Genomic DNA, 19,173 nt, shown 5'->3' on the forward strand with positions numbered 1-19,173 from the left:
CTCTGAACTTTTTCACCCACACGAACAGAACGGACAAGTGCGCGGTCCTAGCGCCGCCGGTTGCGCGGGCACGACTGCGCAATACCGGGAATCTTGCAAACTCATGTCAGTCTCATATTTCACTTCACAATAATCAATAATAATAATAATAATAATAATAATAATAATAATAATAAACGATTTTCAAAAATATTAATTTTGACAGTTACTGACTTTAATACAAGTTATTCGTAATTACATTCTAATAATGTTATTCCAGAAGGTAATTATACCTTATTATACAAATGTAAAAAATATATATATATTTTTTTACACTACAAGTAATGGGAAAGCTAATAATAATAATAATAATAATAATAATAATAATAAGTATAATAATAATAAGTAGTAGTCGTAGTAGTAGTAGTGTCTGAACAAGATTATCTGATGAGAAACACCACTAAAAATAATGAGATTACCATTTTATATAAATATATAATAAAATTATTATAAATACAAATGCTTCATAATTTAAATAATATACTTTCCCCCCCCATGGGAATGCTAATAATTCTAATTCCAATTCTAATTCTAATAATAATAATAATAATAATTAAAAAACATTTAAAAATATTAATTTTGACAGTTACTGACTTTAATACGAGTTATTCGTAATTACATTCTAATAATGTTATTCCAGAAGGTAATTATACCTTATTATACAAATGTAATATATATATATATATATATATATATATATATATATATATATATATATATATATATATATATATCAGGGGTGGGCATAGATTAATTTTTTTAATCTAGATTAATCTAGATTAAATCTTGGAATTAATCTAGATTAATCTAGATTAAAATGGCTAATTTGAATTCTGCTGAAGGCATTCAGAATATGTGTGCTACCCAAATAATGACTTAAAGTCTTTGAGAATGGATCATAAAGCTCATAAAGCTGTTCTATGATAATTTGTTGATGAAAATAAATTATGTTCAATTAGATGTACTTGTGTTTACTAACTAACTAACAATGAAATTATTTTTTCTACCTATTAGATTGTGTTTTTTTAACGTCAACACCTACCCAGCCCATTACATGTTACACCGTACTTTTATTTTGACAGGTTGCCGTGAAGTTTCTGTGTATACAGTATGATATGATGCTAGTTTTCTCAAATGAAACGGTAAAAGTGACACTCACAGCAGTTTGGGAGATTGAGTTTATCTGTTCATGTGAGATGAAAATGCCAAAAATTACCGGGAGCGTCACGTGTGTTTCAGTATGCGTGTAGTAAAAGCTCGTCTCCATCATTCATACATACAGCTAGGCAAACGGAACATATCGGATTCATATAACGGTCTTTTTGCATTTCAGTTTTCACATACATTAGTCCATATCGCGATTTGAATTAAGTGACTGACCAACATTTGATTTATGAATCCAAAAAACGACGAATTTACGTGGCATTTCCCTATTTTTATGAATGGAGGACGACGCGATCCCGTCTGTGTTTTGGCGGAGGAGACTTAAAGGCGCGACCATATTCCACAGTCTTCGGTATACATCCGCGTTAAACTATCAAGGTGAAAGTCATCATAGCTTGCGTAGTTTAGACCCAGCTCCCAACCCAAATTTGAGAATAGATTAACGGCGATATTTTTTTTATCGCGCGATAAGAGTTTCACGTTAACGCAGCACGTTAACGCCGATAACGGCCCACCACTAATATATATATATATATATATATATATATATATATATATATATATATATTTTTTTTTTTTTTTTACACTACAGGAATGGGAAAGCTAATAATAATAATAATAATAATAAACAATTTTCATAAATATTAATTAATACAAAATATTGACAATTATTGACTATTATGTGAGTTATTCGTTATTACATTCATTGTATTCTCAATATGTTATTCCAGACAGCAATTATACCACATTATAAAAATGTAAATACACATTTTTACACAACATTGTTGGAAACGCTAATAATATAAGTATTATAATTATCATTATTATTATTATTAGTGTCTGAAAAGGATTTAATGAGAAATACCAGTGAAAATCATGAGAATGACTATTTTATATATATATCATATATATATATCATATACTATAAAATTATTATATAATACAAATGCTTCATACTTTAATATATTTTCCACTACAGTAATGCTAATAATTCTAATGATGATAATAATAACAATAATAAACAATTTTCATTATTATAGTAACTCGTAATTACATTAATTTCATACTGAATATGTTGTTCCAGATGGAAATTATACCATATTATAAAAATTTAAATAAAACACATTTTTACACTACAGCAAAGTTAATGATAATAATAATAATAATAATAATAATAATAATAATAATAATAATAATGATGCATTACAGGATTATGAACAGGATTATATGGTGAGAAACACCACTGAAAATGAGAATTACCATATTATATAAATATCTTTCATATAAGATTATATAACACAAGTACTGCATATTTTAATATCAATTTTATCCACTACAGTAATTAGAATGCTAATAATTCTAATTCCAATAATAATAGCCTAAAAATAATAATAATAACAATAACAAACAACTATAAAAATGTAAATAATACACATTTTTACACTAGAGTAATGGAAAAGGTAATAATAATAATAATAATAAGCATTTTATATAAATATGCATCATATACTATTGTTTAAATTATTATAGTGTCCTGGCCAAATTCCCTCCACTGGCCCTAGTCAATTATGGCCTCCTAATAATCCCCTTCCATTCAATTGGCTATATCACTCTCTCCTCTCCACCTGTAGCTGGTGTGTGGTGAGCGCACTGGCGCCGTTGTACTGTGGCTGCCAACGCATCATCCAAGTGGATGCTGCACACTGGTGGTGGTTGAGGAGAGATCCCCCATATGATTGTAAAGCGCTTTGGGTGTACGGAAATACACAATGAAAGCGCTATACAAATGCATCATAAAAAAAAAAAAAAAAAAAAAAAAAACTATTTTCATAAATATTAATTTTTACTATTACTAACTGTTATTATTATTATGATAAATTATTATATAATAATAAATTATTTATCTATAATAATATTATAATAATTATTAGAATAAATAATTTTCATAAATATTAATTTGGATAATTACTCCATATTATACAAGTTTTTTGTAATTACATTCTCAATGTTATTCCAGACAGCAATTATACCATATTATAAAAAATGTAAATACACATTTTTACACTACTGTCATGGGAATGCTAATAATAATAATAATAATAAGTATTATTATTGGTGTCTGAACAGGATTATCTGATGAAAAAAACACTTCATAATTTAAATAAACATTTTTCCACTACAGTAAATAGAATGCTAATAATTCTACTAATTACAATAATTATAACTGTAATAAATCATAATATTATAATAAATATTGTGCTTAAACAGGATGATCCTTTGAGAATCACTGCTGCAAATAATGAGCTAAATACAAAGAAAGTCATAAATTGTCTTAAATGGTCCCAAAAATATTGTTCAGCGATTTTTTTCTTTTGGTTTTGAGTTGACGTGACCCAGACATGATGTTAAAGCAATAAAGATAAACAATAATAAGCTTTCATGCATCCAAGAGGTAAATAATAATCATGTTTAAGTGGCTGGCTTGCTACAGGCTCCAAACTATACAGAAACCAAACTGGTCACAATAGCTTTGTGTGTGAAACGTGATACCAAGGTAACACGGCTTTACAATTACAGCACATGGTATTTTGTTCCCTAACATAACTAATTATTTGCTGCCTATAGACAAACAGAATAAAGTGGAATAACTTGTTCTTTTCAGATTGGACAGGTCTAACTGCAGCCTTTACTATAAAAGCTGCAAATATTAGTACCTTTATAGATACTATATTATTGGACTTTTAATTTTATGATGCAAATCTGGAATAAACTGGAATGCACATACTGGTTTTTTTTTTATTGTTTATTTATCCAAGATATTCTATTTGGATTCTACTGTAAACAAAAACACTTTCTCTCTGACCAGCGATCTTTAAAACAAACTCATGTCTATGTACAAACCTCACAAGAATAAGGCCTTCCACTGAAATGATTAGAAAAGTAAGCCAAATAATGGCCAAGTCAGGCGTCAGATTTAAAGAAGTCACTCTGTGTCCTGACTTTTGACCCAGGCTTTAGGTGATTGGCTGGTTTCAGGATGGGCAGAATCAGTCTGGCAGGCATCAGAAAACCGTTCCCGAGCACGTTCCCAGTTGCGCTGGTTTTTGGTTTTGGTGAGCGAAGAGTCGTCTATCGACACGGCAGCTCCAGATCCAAGACCGGACTGAGATTTGCGCACATTGAGCTGAATCTACGGCGAGCGCACACACAAAGGAAGTGAGTGTTTATCTCAAACACTAGCGTACATGACACTGCATAAACAAAACGAGGAGAAATCAGTATTACCGGATCCTTTATTCCGGCTCCGTCCTTGCCGAGCCCTTCTCCTCGTTTCCAGCCCATCTTCTCCAGCATCTGTCTACCCTTATTTTCATCTCCGATTTCACTACACCCACACAGAAAGATAGTGAGAAAAAGCACAAGTCTGCAAAAACATCTTTAACCTTGAGGTGTCTTCATAATGTTGCGCAAGATGTCTACTGTAGTGGAGATCTATTTTACAGGGGTAAATGTTTGACAGAATAGGTTACGTACACATGAACTGAAGCCGGCGCATCGTCTCTCTGGAAGGCTCCCTCACTCCCGACTGTCTGCCGGCGGTTTTCTGCTCGATCTTTATATCTGGTGTTCTTCAGAGTCTTCTGCTCCTCATAATCACTGCTCTAAAACACACACACACAAGTCTTTGTTAAACGAGCATAGCAAAGAGTTTCAAAACCGGCAGTGCTGAAAATACAACAAAATCAAGTAGGTTTTCTGAATTGTACCTATGAAATATGCAATACATTTTAAAAGTATCTAAATTATTAAATTGTCATTATAGTTTTTGGTAATATTTAGAATTTTATTATATATATATATATATACTGTTATTATTTTAATTTAAATATTAAGTTCTAGTTCTAGTAATTCTGTTGTTTTTGTCATGTCTATATAGTTATGTTTTAGTTTATTTAGTTCTAGTTAGTTTAGTACTTAAACTATATACAAATTAAATGTAAAAAATGAAATGTTTATTTCAAGTACTTTTTTAATGTTTTAATTTTAGGTGATATTTTGAATTTGAATTTTTTAAATATATTTTCTGTTTTTGTTTTAGTTTATATTTACAGTAATTCTGTTGTGTTTTTGTCAATTTTGTCATGTCTATATAGTTGTTATTAAGTTTTCTTTTCTTTTTTTTGTTGATATTTTGGTACTTTAAATAAAAATTTGATTTTTAAATTGTATTTTATTTCGTTGTATTTCAAGTAATTTTAACAACATTAGTTTTAGGTAATATTTTAATTTTTTGTAAAAAATATTTTCTCTTTTTATTTTAATAAAAAATTAAAGTAATACTAATTCCGTCAATTTTGTCTATTGTTAATGTTTTTTAACATTTTAGTTTTTGTTATTAATAATAATAATGAGTCTAATGTAAATTAAAACATTAAAAACAAAAAATTATATAAAACCAAGAAATTGAATCATATTTCTTGCTGAATAAAAGTACTATCGCTTGCTTTCGAATATTATGTTGGACACATGATTATTATTGTTAACTAAAACCATAAAAATTTAATTAAAAAGTAATTTAAAAACAAAATATTTTATTTCAGCAAGTTGCCAATGCAGCATTTCTCTTTTTTTTTAAAGCTAAAAATTAAAATAAAACAGACAAAATGAAACAGACACGAAATACAGAAACAAAATGACTAAAACTTTAAAAATTTAAATTAAATACGAAAATAAAATCTCATTTAAAATACTAACAAAAACCATAGCATCAATGATACTTAAATAAAAAAGGTTGTCCTAAGTCCTTTTTATAATGTCAAAGGTTGAAAATCACTGTGTAGCACAAAAGTTGCAAGACAAGTTTAGCTTAATATATTAGTTCATGATTTAGAACAAACCTTAGGTTAGAATATATGCACAACAATGACAGTAATGCTTGCCTTAGCATGATTTCTGGACAACAGTAGCATCATTTTTGTGCTTAAATATTACCTATTGTAGCTTAAAATACCTAGGAATCGAGTGACTGTCTACTTGAAGACCATAAGAGGGCAGCACTGACCACACATCATTATAAAGCCAACACAACACCTGCCTGACTTCTGCTTTAAAACATGTTTTACCAAAATAAAACAGCTTAAAAACTTACTTTAAGACCATATTTAACCTTCATCATCTTAAGTTCTTTCTGTCGTTGCACCTCCTTGTCCTCTTTACTGAGAACAGTTCCTGAAACATACATACCGATGCATGAATTGCAAAAAATGTGAGCTGCAACTTTTGATTTATAGTAAAGCATGCAAAGATGTGCATGCATATACATACCAGAGGCATCGTCTTTCTTATGGCGGCTCAGGTGTGCAATGATCTGTCCTGGTTCACAGCCGTCACATGTGTCTGTTCCCATGTGGATGTGGAAAGACAAAACAGTTTCTCCCATCTTCACTTCATCTCCGTGGGTCAGAGGGCAAGGGTCACAGCGAACTTTAGGCTGCAGGGACAGAGAAAACATGTTTACAATTCTGATAAATGTCCTCATATTGAGATATTTGTGAAAGGATGATGGGACAGAACAGCTGCGTTTGTGTTACCTGCAGTATTCTGTTCCCATTGAGGACTGTGCCGTTCTGACTTCCCTGATCTATCAGCATATAACACTGCAGCTCTTGGTCAAAATAAACTTCTGCATGGGACTACGAACAGAGATAGAGAGAAAAAAATCAACAAGGAGTAAATACGCAGTCAAAATGAAATCAAATTAGACGTGAAAATACAACAAAATTAAGTAGGTTTTCTGAATTATACCTATGAAATATACAATAACTTTTATTTTTTTAATTTAAATTATTAAATTATCATTATAGTTTTGGTAATATTTTGAATTTTTTTAAATATATTTTCTATTTTTATTTCAATTTAAATGTCAGTTCTAGTAATTATGTTGTGTTTTCGTCAATTTTGTCACATCTATATAATTTCGTTTTAGTTTATTTACTTCTAGTTATTTTAGTACTTAAACTCAAGGGGCAACCTCCCGCTCTCTCTATTGAAACCAACACGGAAGTGACTTAAACTGCAATTCATCGACTGGCCGCTAGAGACTGGCTGCAGAAGGGAGTCAGTCCCATTGACTCCCCATGTTAAAATGCCCAACTTCACAGCAGAAAAAAGTATGTTTACAGCCTGGTTCAAAAAATGGTTTTGGTCTATATAGCTAGTTTTGTCCTTCATGTCAACTGTGAGGGGGGTGAATTTTTTTATAACTCATCCGTTTAAGTTATATTAAGCCTTAAAGTTCTGTATAATTAAGGGCGTGGTCACTTGAGTGACAGGGGGATTGCCGCTGCTGTCACCACTGTCGCGCTAGGCGGGCGTGGTTTCAGCAACAAGCTCTACCCACTTCCCGCCTTTTTGCCCATTTTTGATTATCCGGGAGTGACGCGCGGTGACGCGATTCCAAGATGGCGACGGCCGACTCCCGCCCACTTTAGGCTTCAAAATAGCGCTTCAGACTCCTACGGGTGACGTCACGGATACTACGTCCATATTTTTTACAGTCTATGCTTAAACTACACACAAATTAGATTTAAAAAAAAAATTCATTTAATGTTTATTTTTTAATGTTTTAGGTAATATTTTGAATTAGAATTTTTTTAAATATATTTTCTGTTTTTATTTTAATTTAAATGTGAAATTTTCAGTAATTCTGTTGTATTAAGTTTTATTTTCCTTTTATTTTTTTATTTTAGTAATTTAAATTAAAAAAAGATTTTTGTATTTGATTTCCTTGTATTTTTTAGGTAATATTTAAAAATTTTTTTACATTCATGTTTTTATTTCAAATAATTCGTTTTCTAATTTATCTCTATTCAAAAAAAAATCTTGAAAAAAATTCTTGAGCAGCAAAACAGCATATAAGAATGATTTCTGAAGCATCATGTGACACTGAAATCTTCAGTAATGATGCTGAAATTTCAGGTTTGCATCACATAAATTTCATTTTAAAATATATTCAAATACAAAACTTGCGCTGTTCTGTGTATGCCCTCAGAGACGGAGCAGAACATGGACATGTAAATTTATCTTTGAGCTCAAGCTGTGCACCTAAATGGTCAAATGCACCCAAAAATAATTCAAAAGGAGGCGCTTGGTGATTATTCATGTAAACCCTTGTCAGTTATGTCTTAAATGATCATAAACAGTTGAGAATGAAAACGTGTATAACAGTAAATTGGACCCGTGTGGCTATTAAAGCGGCAACGAATAACATCCCTTCTGCCGTCTCTGTGCTTAATATTAATAAAACGTAAAAATACAAAGTGAAAAATCACTCACTGCTCTTGAATGAAGGACTTTTGTCATTTCAATAAGAAACAAAGCCTGTTTAATTATTACAGTAAAGACGCTGTTTTATTTTACATTCAAATAATTACATTCAATTTCTTTAGTATTGTTAGACTACTTCAGACTTGCATGGAAGTATTCAGTATTTTAAAAAAATAAATAAAGAGGTTTTTATTTGTATCTTTTTTTCGCTGTATTGCTCTTTAAATTAATCAGTAATAAAAAGTCAGAATCGTGTTAAATAATCGCGATTACAATATTGACCAAAATAATCGTGATTATGATTTTTGCCAAAATCGAGCGGCCCTAATGCAAACATAAACTTCTATTTTAAATTGATTAATCACAACTAATCATTTTGCAGCTCTAATATCAAGACATTTGACCATAAAACATGCATTAAATCACTTTAGATTGTTTAGTTTTGTTTAGATTCAAGAAAATGTGTTTATAGTTTGATTTGAGTTTGTTTTACCTTGCTGACTCCCATCTCAGGAATTCTGATGGCATGATTCATGTCTTTCTCTCTGCAAACAGATACACCCAAACATGTTAACTCAGTCTGTCAACACAACAGATAAACAAAATTACACACAGAACTGTACCGACCGGCCGATGGTGGCAACTGTATCAGCCGTGAGGATGAAGAGCGTTCCCGTCTGCAGCACAGGAGAGCGAACCACAGTTACCCGAACACACGGCGGCCAGGCTCCTGAAATATACAAATCACACAATTTACGAATAGTGCAAAATATGGCATGTTTGCCTTAAGCACATTCTGAACAAACAGCCACCAGAGGGCGCAATGTTCGCTGCCCTCCTCACCTTCTTGAATTTGCGTTTCCATTTCTATCTCAGGACTGTCATGTTCTGGGTGGACAGGAGATGCAGACGAGGCTGATGATGGTGATGCTGAAGTAAGATCTTTCTCTCCATCTGATTCTGTGATCTCGCCTTCCTCCGGTTCGCTCTCACCGTTTGCATTATCAGAGCGTGACTTGCTTTCTCTGCGAGTTTCAGAATGCGATCTCTTCTTCTCTTTCCTCTTCTTATTTCTCTTTCTGCTATGTGTGTCATCAGAATGCGACCCGTTTTCTCTCCGCCTCCTGCTGTGCGAGTCATCAGAATGGGATTCGCTCCCCCTCCGGGTTTTCTTTCTCTTCGTAGAGCGATCTCTGCTTCTGTCTCGGCTCTTGGTCCGTCTGGATCGTTCTGTGCTGCTGGGTCGCTGTGGGCTTCGGGATCGTGACTTTCGTCCTTTTTTAAGTGATGACGTATCATCCTTTTTACCTCGGTGGTGGTCTTCAGATTGTCGAACCATCTCAGACCCCGCCTCTTTATGGTCCTGTCAGTGAGCAAACACTCAGCCAATTGGAATTGGTTGCCAAAGTGCCTCCATATTGGATTGATGTGAAATAAGATTTATATTTGCTTTCAAGGTCCATTTCAGTCTCAGTTTTGAGTAGGTAATGCAAAACAACCAATTAAACTTCAACATCCAAACAGAGCTTTCTGATCTGGTTCAAGTTTTTCATCAAAGTTGGACGTGTTTATAATTCTTGTGAAGAAGAAGACGGCATGGAAAGAAATAGCGCAATCCAGATTTGAAGAAACAAGCGCATGCTCAGATGATATCCCAGTCAAAACACCATCAATAAATGTTAAATCAAATCAAAGAAACCAGTTTAAAGGTAAAAACTAACCGAAGAAAATCAAAAAAGATTCCAAAACTAATTCTACAAATTTTAAAATGTTTTTTTTTAAATGTTTACGCTCGCCAAAGCTGTTTATTTGCTCAAAAACACAGTAATATTGTGAAATATTTTTTACAATTTAAAATAAATGGTTATTGATTTGAATTCATTTTAAGATGCAATTTATTCCTGTGGTCAAAGTTGAAGTTTCAGTGTCACATAATCCTTCAGAAATCATTCTAACATGATTTGCTGCTTAAGAAAAATTTATATTTTTTTTATCAATGTTGAAAATAGTTGTGCCTCTTACTATTTTTGTTAAAACCTGATGAATGTGGAGTTGAAAAGCATTTTTTTAAACATTAAAATGTCTTTACTGTCACTTTGAATCAATTTCATCTGTCTTTGCTGAATAAAAGTATTAATTTCTTTCATATGTTTCATTATTTTAACCATTACATAGATTGTTTTGACACTACATTGGATTGATTAGGCTATATGTTTTGATAGTTTTGGCCATATTTTAATTTATTTGCGATATGTTTTACCATTTTAGTCATAATATAGATTGTTTTGGCTATGTTTTAACAGTTTTGTTGATTTTTTTGGTCAATATTTTAATTTCTTTGTGATAAGTTATCATTTTAGCCATAATATAGATTGTTTGGCTCTGTTTAAATAGTTTAGCCTTTTTTGGCCATATTTTAATTTATGTGATATGTATGATCCATTTAGCCATAATATGATTGTTATGGCTATATGTTTTAATAATTTTGGCTATTTTTCATCATACTTTACCTTCTTTGTGATATATATTATCATTTCAGCCATAATATGATTGTTTTGTCTATATGTTTTAATAATTTTGGATATTTTCTGGCCATGTTTTAATTTCTTTGTGATATGTATTGTCCGTTTAGCCATAATATGTTTGTTTTGGCTATATGCTTTAATAATTTTGTCTATTTTTTAGCCATACTTTACCTTCTTTGTGATATATATTATCAGTTCAGCTATAATATGATTGTTTTGGCTATATTTTTTAATAATTATGCCTATTTTTGGCCATACCTTACCTTCTTTGTGATATATATGATCAGTTAAGCCATAATATGATTGTTTTGGCTATATGTTTTAATAATTTTGGCTATTTTTCATCATACTTTACCTTCTTTGTGATATATATTATCATTTCAGCCATAATATGATTGTTTTGTCTATATGTTTTAATAATTTTGGATATTTTCTGGCCATGTTTTAATTTCTTTGTGATATGTATTGTCCGTTTAGCCATAATATGTTTGTTTTGGCTATATGCTTTAATAATTTTGTCTATTTTTTAGCCATACTTTACCTTCTTTGTGATATATATTATCAGTTCAGCTATAATATGATTGTTTTGGCTATATTTTTTAATAATTATGCCTATTTTTGGCCATACCTTACCTTCTTTGTGATATATATGATCAGTTAAGCCATAATATGATTGTTTTGGCTATATGTTTTAATAATTTTGGCTATTTTCTGGCCATTTTTATTTTCTCAGTGATATGTTTTATTATTTTAGCCATAACATAGATAGTTTTGACTATACGCTGAATTGGCAGTAATTCAGGTTATACTGACCCGGAACAGTAGTGTATTTAGTAGTGAACATACTGTAAACATCAAAAATAAAAGTCACTGATTGACCTCAGCTTCTTATGACCATTTGACTAAAATTCTATATAACTTTATAGCTATTAAAGGCCGTACCTCTCAGTCCAACCCGCCTCAAATGGTCTATCTTCAAATGAGCCAATGAGTAAGTCAAATCCTGAACCTACAGCGAAAGGAAGAGCACACGATCAGCTCCACCAGGCATCAAATTTCTCATAATGCTCAGAATTGACCGACGGATCCCTTTCTAAAACCCCAGATTGTACCGCAGACCCTCACAAACACAAACTCAAATTAACGAGAAGAACCAGAAGCCAGAAAGTTGTTTTGCATTGAAAAAAATACTGAAATCTGAGACTCAAGATGATGGTTGACATACTGAAGTTCAAATTAAGTTGAGGAAGACTGAGTGTCAACCAACAAACACAAATTTCTGCGATTACAAAACTATGCAAAGACAATGTGTGTCCGTGTGCATCTCACCCCTCCGTCGGGACAGGAAGCTCTATCTGTGTTCTTCACCGACTTCCTGTTTTTCCAATCTTTGGTCTTCCTCTGTGGCGTCTGCTCCACTTCGGGGTGTGCTGTAGGCACCTCTATCCTAGAGTGGAATTGGTATTTTCCGCTTTCTGGGTCGTAGTAATAGTACATGCCTGTGTTAGCATCATAGTACAGCTGACTGGACTGGGGAAGAGGAAAAAACACATTAACACAGGCGATTAGGGCTGCACATGTCGATTACACAAATAACAGCAGTCAAGCAACCTGAGAGAAGAACGACTTACAGAATCATAGTAAAATCCAGTGCTGTGGTCGTAGTACATGCCTGAACTTTCATCAAACACAAAGTTGGTCTGGTTCAACGCTTCCTCTGCTGTTGCTCTTAGCATGTCTGCTATAGAGCCGCCTTCTCCAGAGGCCTCCTGAAAAGAAGACAGTCAACAAACTGGCTAATAATTATTACTTTAAATGATAATTATTTGTATGGCTGTAAACTGCTCATATTTGTTCTAGCTGATCATTTTAATCATATTTTATATTGTTGTGGTAAAATGTTGGATTGTTCTGATTACACTTTAGACTATTTTGACTATATGCTGGGTTACTGTGGTCCCATTATGATTATGTGACTATAAAATTAATTTGACTAAATTGTTTTTTGTTGATTATTTTAGGCTAAAATGTAGATCTTTAGTGATGATATGTGTAATATTGTGAAATATTTTTACAATTTAAAATAAGTGGTTTTGATTTGAATATATCTTACAATGTAAATTATTCCTGTGATCAAAACTGAATTTTCAGCATCTTTACTCCAGTCTTCAGTGTCACGTGATCCTTCAGAAATCATTCTAACAAGATTATTTTAACTATATTTTGGATTGTTTTGGCTATATGATTTAATAGTTTTGGCCATTTTTTAAAATTTCTTAGTGATAATCATTTTAGCCATAAAAGAGATAGTTTTAACTACATGTTGGATTGTTTTGGCTATATGTTTTAGTAGTTCTTTTTTTTTTTTTGGCCTATACTTTAATTTCTTTGTAACATGTTTTATCATTTTAGCCATTATATAGATTGTTTTAACTATATTGGATTGTTTTGCCAATATGTTTTAATAGTTTTGGCCATCTTTTAATTTCTTCACTATATGTTTTATCATATTAGCCATAATACACATTTGCTTGACTATACGTTGGATTGTTTTGACTATATGTTTTAATAGTTCAAGCTTTTTTTTGCCTATATTTTAAATTCTTTGTGACATGTTTTATCATTTTAGCCATAATATAGACTGTTTTGACTATATGCTGGATTGTTTTGGCTATATGTTTTAGCGATTTTGTAAATTATTCCTGTGATCAAAACTGAATTTTCAGCATCTTTACTCCAGTCTTCAGTGTCACGTGATCCTTCAGAAATCATTCTAACAAGATTATTTTAACTATATTTTGGATTGTTTTGGCTATATGATTTAATAGTTTTGGCCATTTTTTAAAATTTCTTAGTGATAATCATTTTAGCCATAAAAGAGATAGTTTTAACTACATGTTGGATTGTTTTGGCTATATGTTTTAGTAGTTCTTTTTTTTTTTTTGGCCTATACTTTAATTTCTTTGTAACATGTTTTATCATTTTAGCCATTATATAGATTGTTTTAACTATATTGGATTGTTTTGCCAATATGTTTTAATAGTTTTGGCCATCTTTTAATTTCTTCACTATATGTTTTATCATATTAGCCATAATACACATTTGCTTGACTATACGTTGGATTGTTTTGACTATATGTTTTAATAGTTCAAGCTTTTTTTTGCCTATATTTTAAATTCTTTGTGACATGTTTTATCATTTTAGCCATAATATAGACTGTTTTGACTATATGCTGGATTGTTTTGGCTATATGTTTTAGCGATTTTGTAAATTATTCCTGTGATCAAAACTGAATTTTCAGCATCTTTACTCCAGTCTTCAGTGTCACGTGATCCTTCAGAAATCATTCTAACAAGATTATTTTAACTATATTTTGGATTGTTTTGGCTATATGATTTAATAGTTTTGGCCATTTTTTAAAATTTCTTAGTGATAATCATTTTAGCCATAAAAGAGATAGTTTTAACTACATGTTGGATTGTTTTGGCTATATGTTTTAGTAGTTCTTTTTTTTTTTTTGGCCTATACTTTAATTTCTTTGTAACATGTTTTATCATTTTAGCCATTATATAGATTGTTTTAACTATATTGGATTGTTTTGCCAATATGTTTTAATAGTTTTGGCCATCTTTTAATTTCTTCACTATATGTTTTATCATATTAGCCATAATACACATTTGCTTGACTATACGTTGGATTGTTTTGACTATATGTTTTAATAGTTCAAGCTTTTTTTTGCCTATATTTTAAATTCTTTGTGATATGTTTTATCATTTTAGCCATAATATAGACTGTTTTGACTATATGCTGGATTGTTTTGGCTATATGTTTTAGCGATTTTGTTTGCCCATATTTTAATTTCCTTGTGATATGTTTTACCAATTTAGCCATAATGTAGATTGTCTTGACTATATTGGATTGTTTTGGCTATATGTTTTAATAGTTTTTGACATTTTAAATTCTTTTCAATATGTTTTGTCATATTAGCCATAATACACATTATTTTGACTATATGTTGGATTGTTTTGGCAATGTTTTAACAGTTTTGGCCATTTTTTGTCCATATTTTAATTTCTTTGTGATATGTTTTATCATTTTAGTCATAATATAATAACTTGGACCATACGCTGGATTGTTTTGAGAGTAATTTAGGTTTTTGGCAATATTATTATATATAGTTCATATTTCGAAATTACTGTGATTTTTTGTGATTTGTTACATTATTTTAGACATTATACAGATTGTTTAGACCTGATGTTAGATTATATCAGCCGTATTTAAGACATATGATGATATTTCACCTCAAAATGCAACATACGCAAACTATGTCAATATCGACATTAATAAACACCCAGATCTATTATCAAAAATAAACAACACTTAAATAAGTAACACTTCTCATACCTCTGTTTGTGGAACATCACTTGTTTCATTTGGTAGCTCAGGATTGGCCGGTGCTGTCTCGGCTGTTACGTGATGCTCCTCAGTCTGTTCACAATATCCTTGGGTTTCCATGACAACATTCTCCTGTGCATCCACTGCTGTCTCCGTGCCTGACTGGTAGTATCCGCCATAGTAATAATTATAATAATCTGTTTCAGGAATAAAGTAACATTTCAATAACACAACTATAGTGCAAACAAATAAAATATTAACCAAAAAATAGAAGTAAAGGACCAACCTGTCTCTGTCCAGGTATACTCCTCTGTTTGTGTCTCAGCCTCTACTTTCTCCCTCTCTCTCTTCTTTCGCTCATGGATTTCTGCACTCAGTTTAGCAACCTAATACAACACAATCACAACATTAACAACAAAGTTACTGTGTTGACAAAGTGGTTCTCTTTTATAATCGGTCAGATTCTGGGAGCCTTAAAACCCTCATTAAACCATCAACTGTCCCTAATGAAGATCTCACCTGCTGTCTGAGATCTTCATTGTAGCTTTCTGTCGTCTTCTGGAGTCGTTCGCTTTGGCTGAGCTGTTTCTGTAACTTCTGAAGTTCATCCTTACATGTCTTCAGCTCCTGTCGTAACGCCTCGGCTTGTGATCTCAAAGACAAAACCTCTGCCTCCAAACCCTGATCACTGGGTTCAGGGTCTGGGTTTCCTTCTGCAGCCATTGCCGAAGACGTTTGACCTAAAATGTAGATTAGAATAAGAAAGTATAGTCGACTGCATTAAAAAAATCTAAACATTATTTAGATTCAAATGATCAAGTAATAAATTTAAGAATAGTTTTTAGTCTTTTAGTAAATAAATCACTTCAGTGCTGCTCTTCATGTCAACTTTATGTCTAATTTGTATAATTATATTTATCTAAGACAAACTAATGAATAGCAGTAACGTTAGGTCTCTATACATAAAAAAATACACAGCTGTATATAACGTTATATTTTAGGAAATGAGTTCCAAGCAAACATATTCTTATTATTTTTGTGAGTTCCTTGCATCAAAAGACTTGAAAACTCTTAACTAGACCAAACAATCAGTGAAGGATTTCGTTAATGTTCATTAAAAAGAAAACAAGTACAAACTGAAAACACAGCATTTGAAAATGACAGTAATTCGAGCCCATCAATCAACTAAAGGTCTTAACTAATTGTATACAGTAAAAGATATTAGCAATAGCAATAGATAAGCTATGTTTCGAGTTTTCCGCCACACTATCCTCACCGATTTAAGTCACCCGTTTTCCCTGCGCGTTCCCTGATTCCGTGCGCGCGCGTCAATCTGCAAATCAAAGATAAACATCATATGACCACCGTGCTCTGGAAACATATTCGTGTAGAAGTTTGTGTGATCGTAAAGTGCGTTACAGGTAGCAAACGTGATGAACTTTAAATCCACTTCAACGGACGCTGCCATACTTTCACTTTGTGATGTCATGGCTTACTTACTCCCGCATCACTTCCGGTTTTTCAGTGGCGCCACAGCGCCCCCGGTGTAGAACTCAGGTCATTGAATCAGAGATCATTGAAGTTTGTTTGCTTGAAGTGACCACCTGTTAAATAGAATATAAAGACATATTCAATTATACATTCCTTCATACATTCATTTGTTTATTTACGTTTAACCTAACACTAAGAATTATTTAGTTAGTCTTTTGTAGAGGACTTTTTACTCAATTGCTCAAAATTGCTTTTACTCAAAAGATATTCTAGATGTATTATTTACTTATTTATTGAATACTAAAATGGGTTAGGGTTAGGACGTTTGGCCATTACAACTTATTTTTTCTTTCTTTCTTTCTTTCTTTCTTTCTTTCTTTCTTTCTTTCTTTCTTTTAAAACATTAAAAAAGTCTAATAAATAATCATTACACATTTAAATAGAGCATATACAATATTAATGTAATAAGGTTTTTTGTATACTAAATGGGTTATGGTTTGGATGTTTGGCCATGACATCTTATTTTCTTTCTTTCTTTCTTTCTTTCTTTCTTTCTTTCTTTCTTTCTTTCTTTCTATTTTATTTGTTTATTTATTTTAATAAAACAATAAAAAACTGGAAACCTGAGTTGCCCATGATTTACAAAAAATATATAATATAAAATAAAACAAACCAGGAATACTGAGTAGCCCATGATTTACAATAAATAAATAAATGAAGGTCTTTTTTTTCCGTTTTGTATACTAAAATGGGTTAGGGTTAGGATGTTTGGCCATGAAAACTTTCTTTTTTCTTTCTTTCTTTCTATTTTAAATTATTTATTTATTTATTTATTTTTCAATAAAACAATAAAAAATTGGGAATACTGAGTTGCCCATGATTTACAATAAATAAATAAATACAAAAAGTATAATAAATCTGCATTAAGCATATATCAATTTTTTTTTTTTTACAATATTAATGTAATAAGGGTTTTTTGTATACTAAAATGGGTTAGGGTTCTTGCTTTCTTTCAATTTAACATTTAATTCATTCATTAAATCACTCATTTTAATAAAACAATTAAAAACCGTGAACACTGAGTTGCCCATGAATTACAAAAACCAACCAACAAACAACAACAAAAAGCACTAAATAATAAAATAAAAAAAATAAAAAAAAGGTATAGTAAATCAGCATTAGGCATATATCAATAAAGCATATGCAATATTAATATAATATGTTTCCTAGCCATGTTTTGAAACTATGGACAAATTTGGGTTCATGTATGTTTGCAGGCACTGTGTGTATAAATACAACCAATTCAATAAGCTTTTTTCAACGTTTCATCATTTACAAAGTGCATCAAAGAATATTAGCATGTAACCTGATTAATAGAAGCCTGACGTGCTCAAAAAATAAATAAAACTAAATATACATAATACTATATCTTTTAAATGCAACACATTTAAACTGGCACTTATCCTATTGTGTTGTTTATAACAAAGCATCTTCTTCATACTGAAGCCTATTGATAGAGAAGCATGAGAAACTGATTTAGGGCAGCAGAGGGCAGTACAGTCAAGTGAAATTACACTCCATCTATCGTTTCAAGGAGATGTTTAAAAAGATGTTTGAACATTGATTTCGTTGTTAAATCTAGTATATTTTAACCTTCCAGTTAAAAAAGTTAAGAGTTTGGAAGCCAAACTGTCTGTGACGTCCTTCACGAAGCACTTTCACTGAGGATATGAGACTAAATCAAATTAAAACTGCGTTTATTCTAACACCTGTGTCAGGCTGCGAGGTAAAGAGGATAAGACCACAGGTGCATTTAATATGAAAGAGGCTTAGAGGGCTGTAATAGACAGGAAATAAAAGAGTGACATGTGCATGGCTGTGCTGCCTCAAGCGTGTGCTAATTGACATTTGCATAAGAAGTTTTAACGGAAGTACCGAAATACGATGTGCTTCCTTCACTCTTAAACAAAACTCTGAACTTTGAGGAAACACGATTGTTCAACACATAAATGAAGTGTTTATTTAATGACTACACCACAGACTCAAGTTGACAGGTTGAGAACTTGCTAGCCTATCTTAGTGCACACACAACCCTTGTTTTTCCTGAACAGTTAAACTGCCTGCTATTCTTCTGAAATATCCTTCAGGTCCCACAGATTCTTTGGTTTTCAATATTTTTGTGTATTTAAACCCTTTCCAGCAATGACTGTATGATTTTGAGATCCATCTTTTC

General features: G+C 31.5%; 1 protein-coding gene across 2 annotated transcripts; it reads right to left on the reverse strand.

Annotated features, from left to right (window-relative positions):
• Positions 1-3,617: 3,617 nt before the first annotated feature.
• On the reverse strand, positions 3,618-16,925 carry aggf1 (angiogenic factor with G patch and FHA domains 1). 2 transcript variants are annotated; one of them, XM_073824700.1, is made up of 16 exons: positions 16,869-16,925; positions 16,726-16,782; positions 15,969-16,189; positions 15,736-15,835; positions 15,459-15,646; positions 12,686-12,823; positions 12,384-12,584; positions 9,373-9,892; positions 9,157-9,259; positions 9,023-9,074; positions 6,795-6,896; positions 6,529-6,694; positions 6,353-6,432; positions 4,738-4,865; positions 4,489-4,588; positions 3,620-4,393 (listed from the first exon to the last, which is right to left on the reverse strand). In XM_073824700.1, the coding sequence occupies exons 3-16, from the start codon at positions 16,170-16,172 to the stop codon at positions 4,187-4,189; spliced, it is 2,289 nt and encodes a 762-aa protein (XP_073680801.1). In that variant the 5' UTR covers positions 16,173-16,189; positions 16,726-16,782; positions 16,869-16,925; the 3' UTR covers positions 3,620-4,186. The 2 variants fall into 2 exon arrangements, with proteins under 2 accessions (XP_073680802.1, XP_073680801.1); XM_073824701.1 differs by lacking the exon at positions 9,373-9,892 and adding an exon at positions 11,997-12,063 and having other exon boundaries at positions 3,618-4,393; positions 16,726-16,911.
• Between the last annotated feature and the right edge of the window lie 2,248 nt (positions 16,926-19,173).

The sequence above is a fragment of the Garra rufa genome, chromosome 19, assembly GCF_049309525.1.
Source record: "Garra rufa chromosome 19, GarRuf1.0, whole genome shotgun sequence".
Classification (NCBI taxonomy): Eukaryota; Metazoa; Chordata; class Actinopteri; order Cypriniformes; family Cyprinidae; genus Garra; species Garra rufa.

Excerpts from the sequence above, each read along its gene's own strand:
- aggf1 (XM_073824700.1), bottom strand. The coding sequence starts at position 16,172 with ATGGCTGCAGAAGGAAACCCAGACCCTGAACCCAGTGATCAGGGTTTG. Across the intron at positions 15,647-15,735 it reads GTATACCTGGACAGAGACAG|ATTATTATAATTATTACTAT; the intron begins GTTGGTCCTTTA and ends TTCCTGAAACAG. Across the intron at positions 6,433-6,528 it reads TAAGAAAGACGATGCCTCTG|GAACTGTTCTCAGTAAAGAG; the intron begins GTATGTATATGC and ends TGTATGTTTCAG.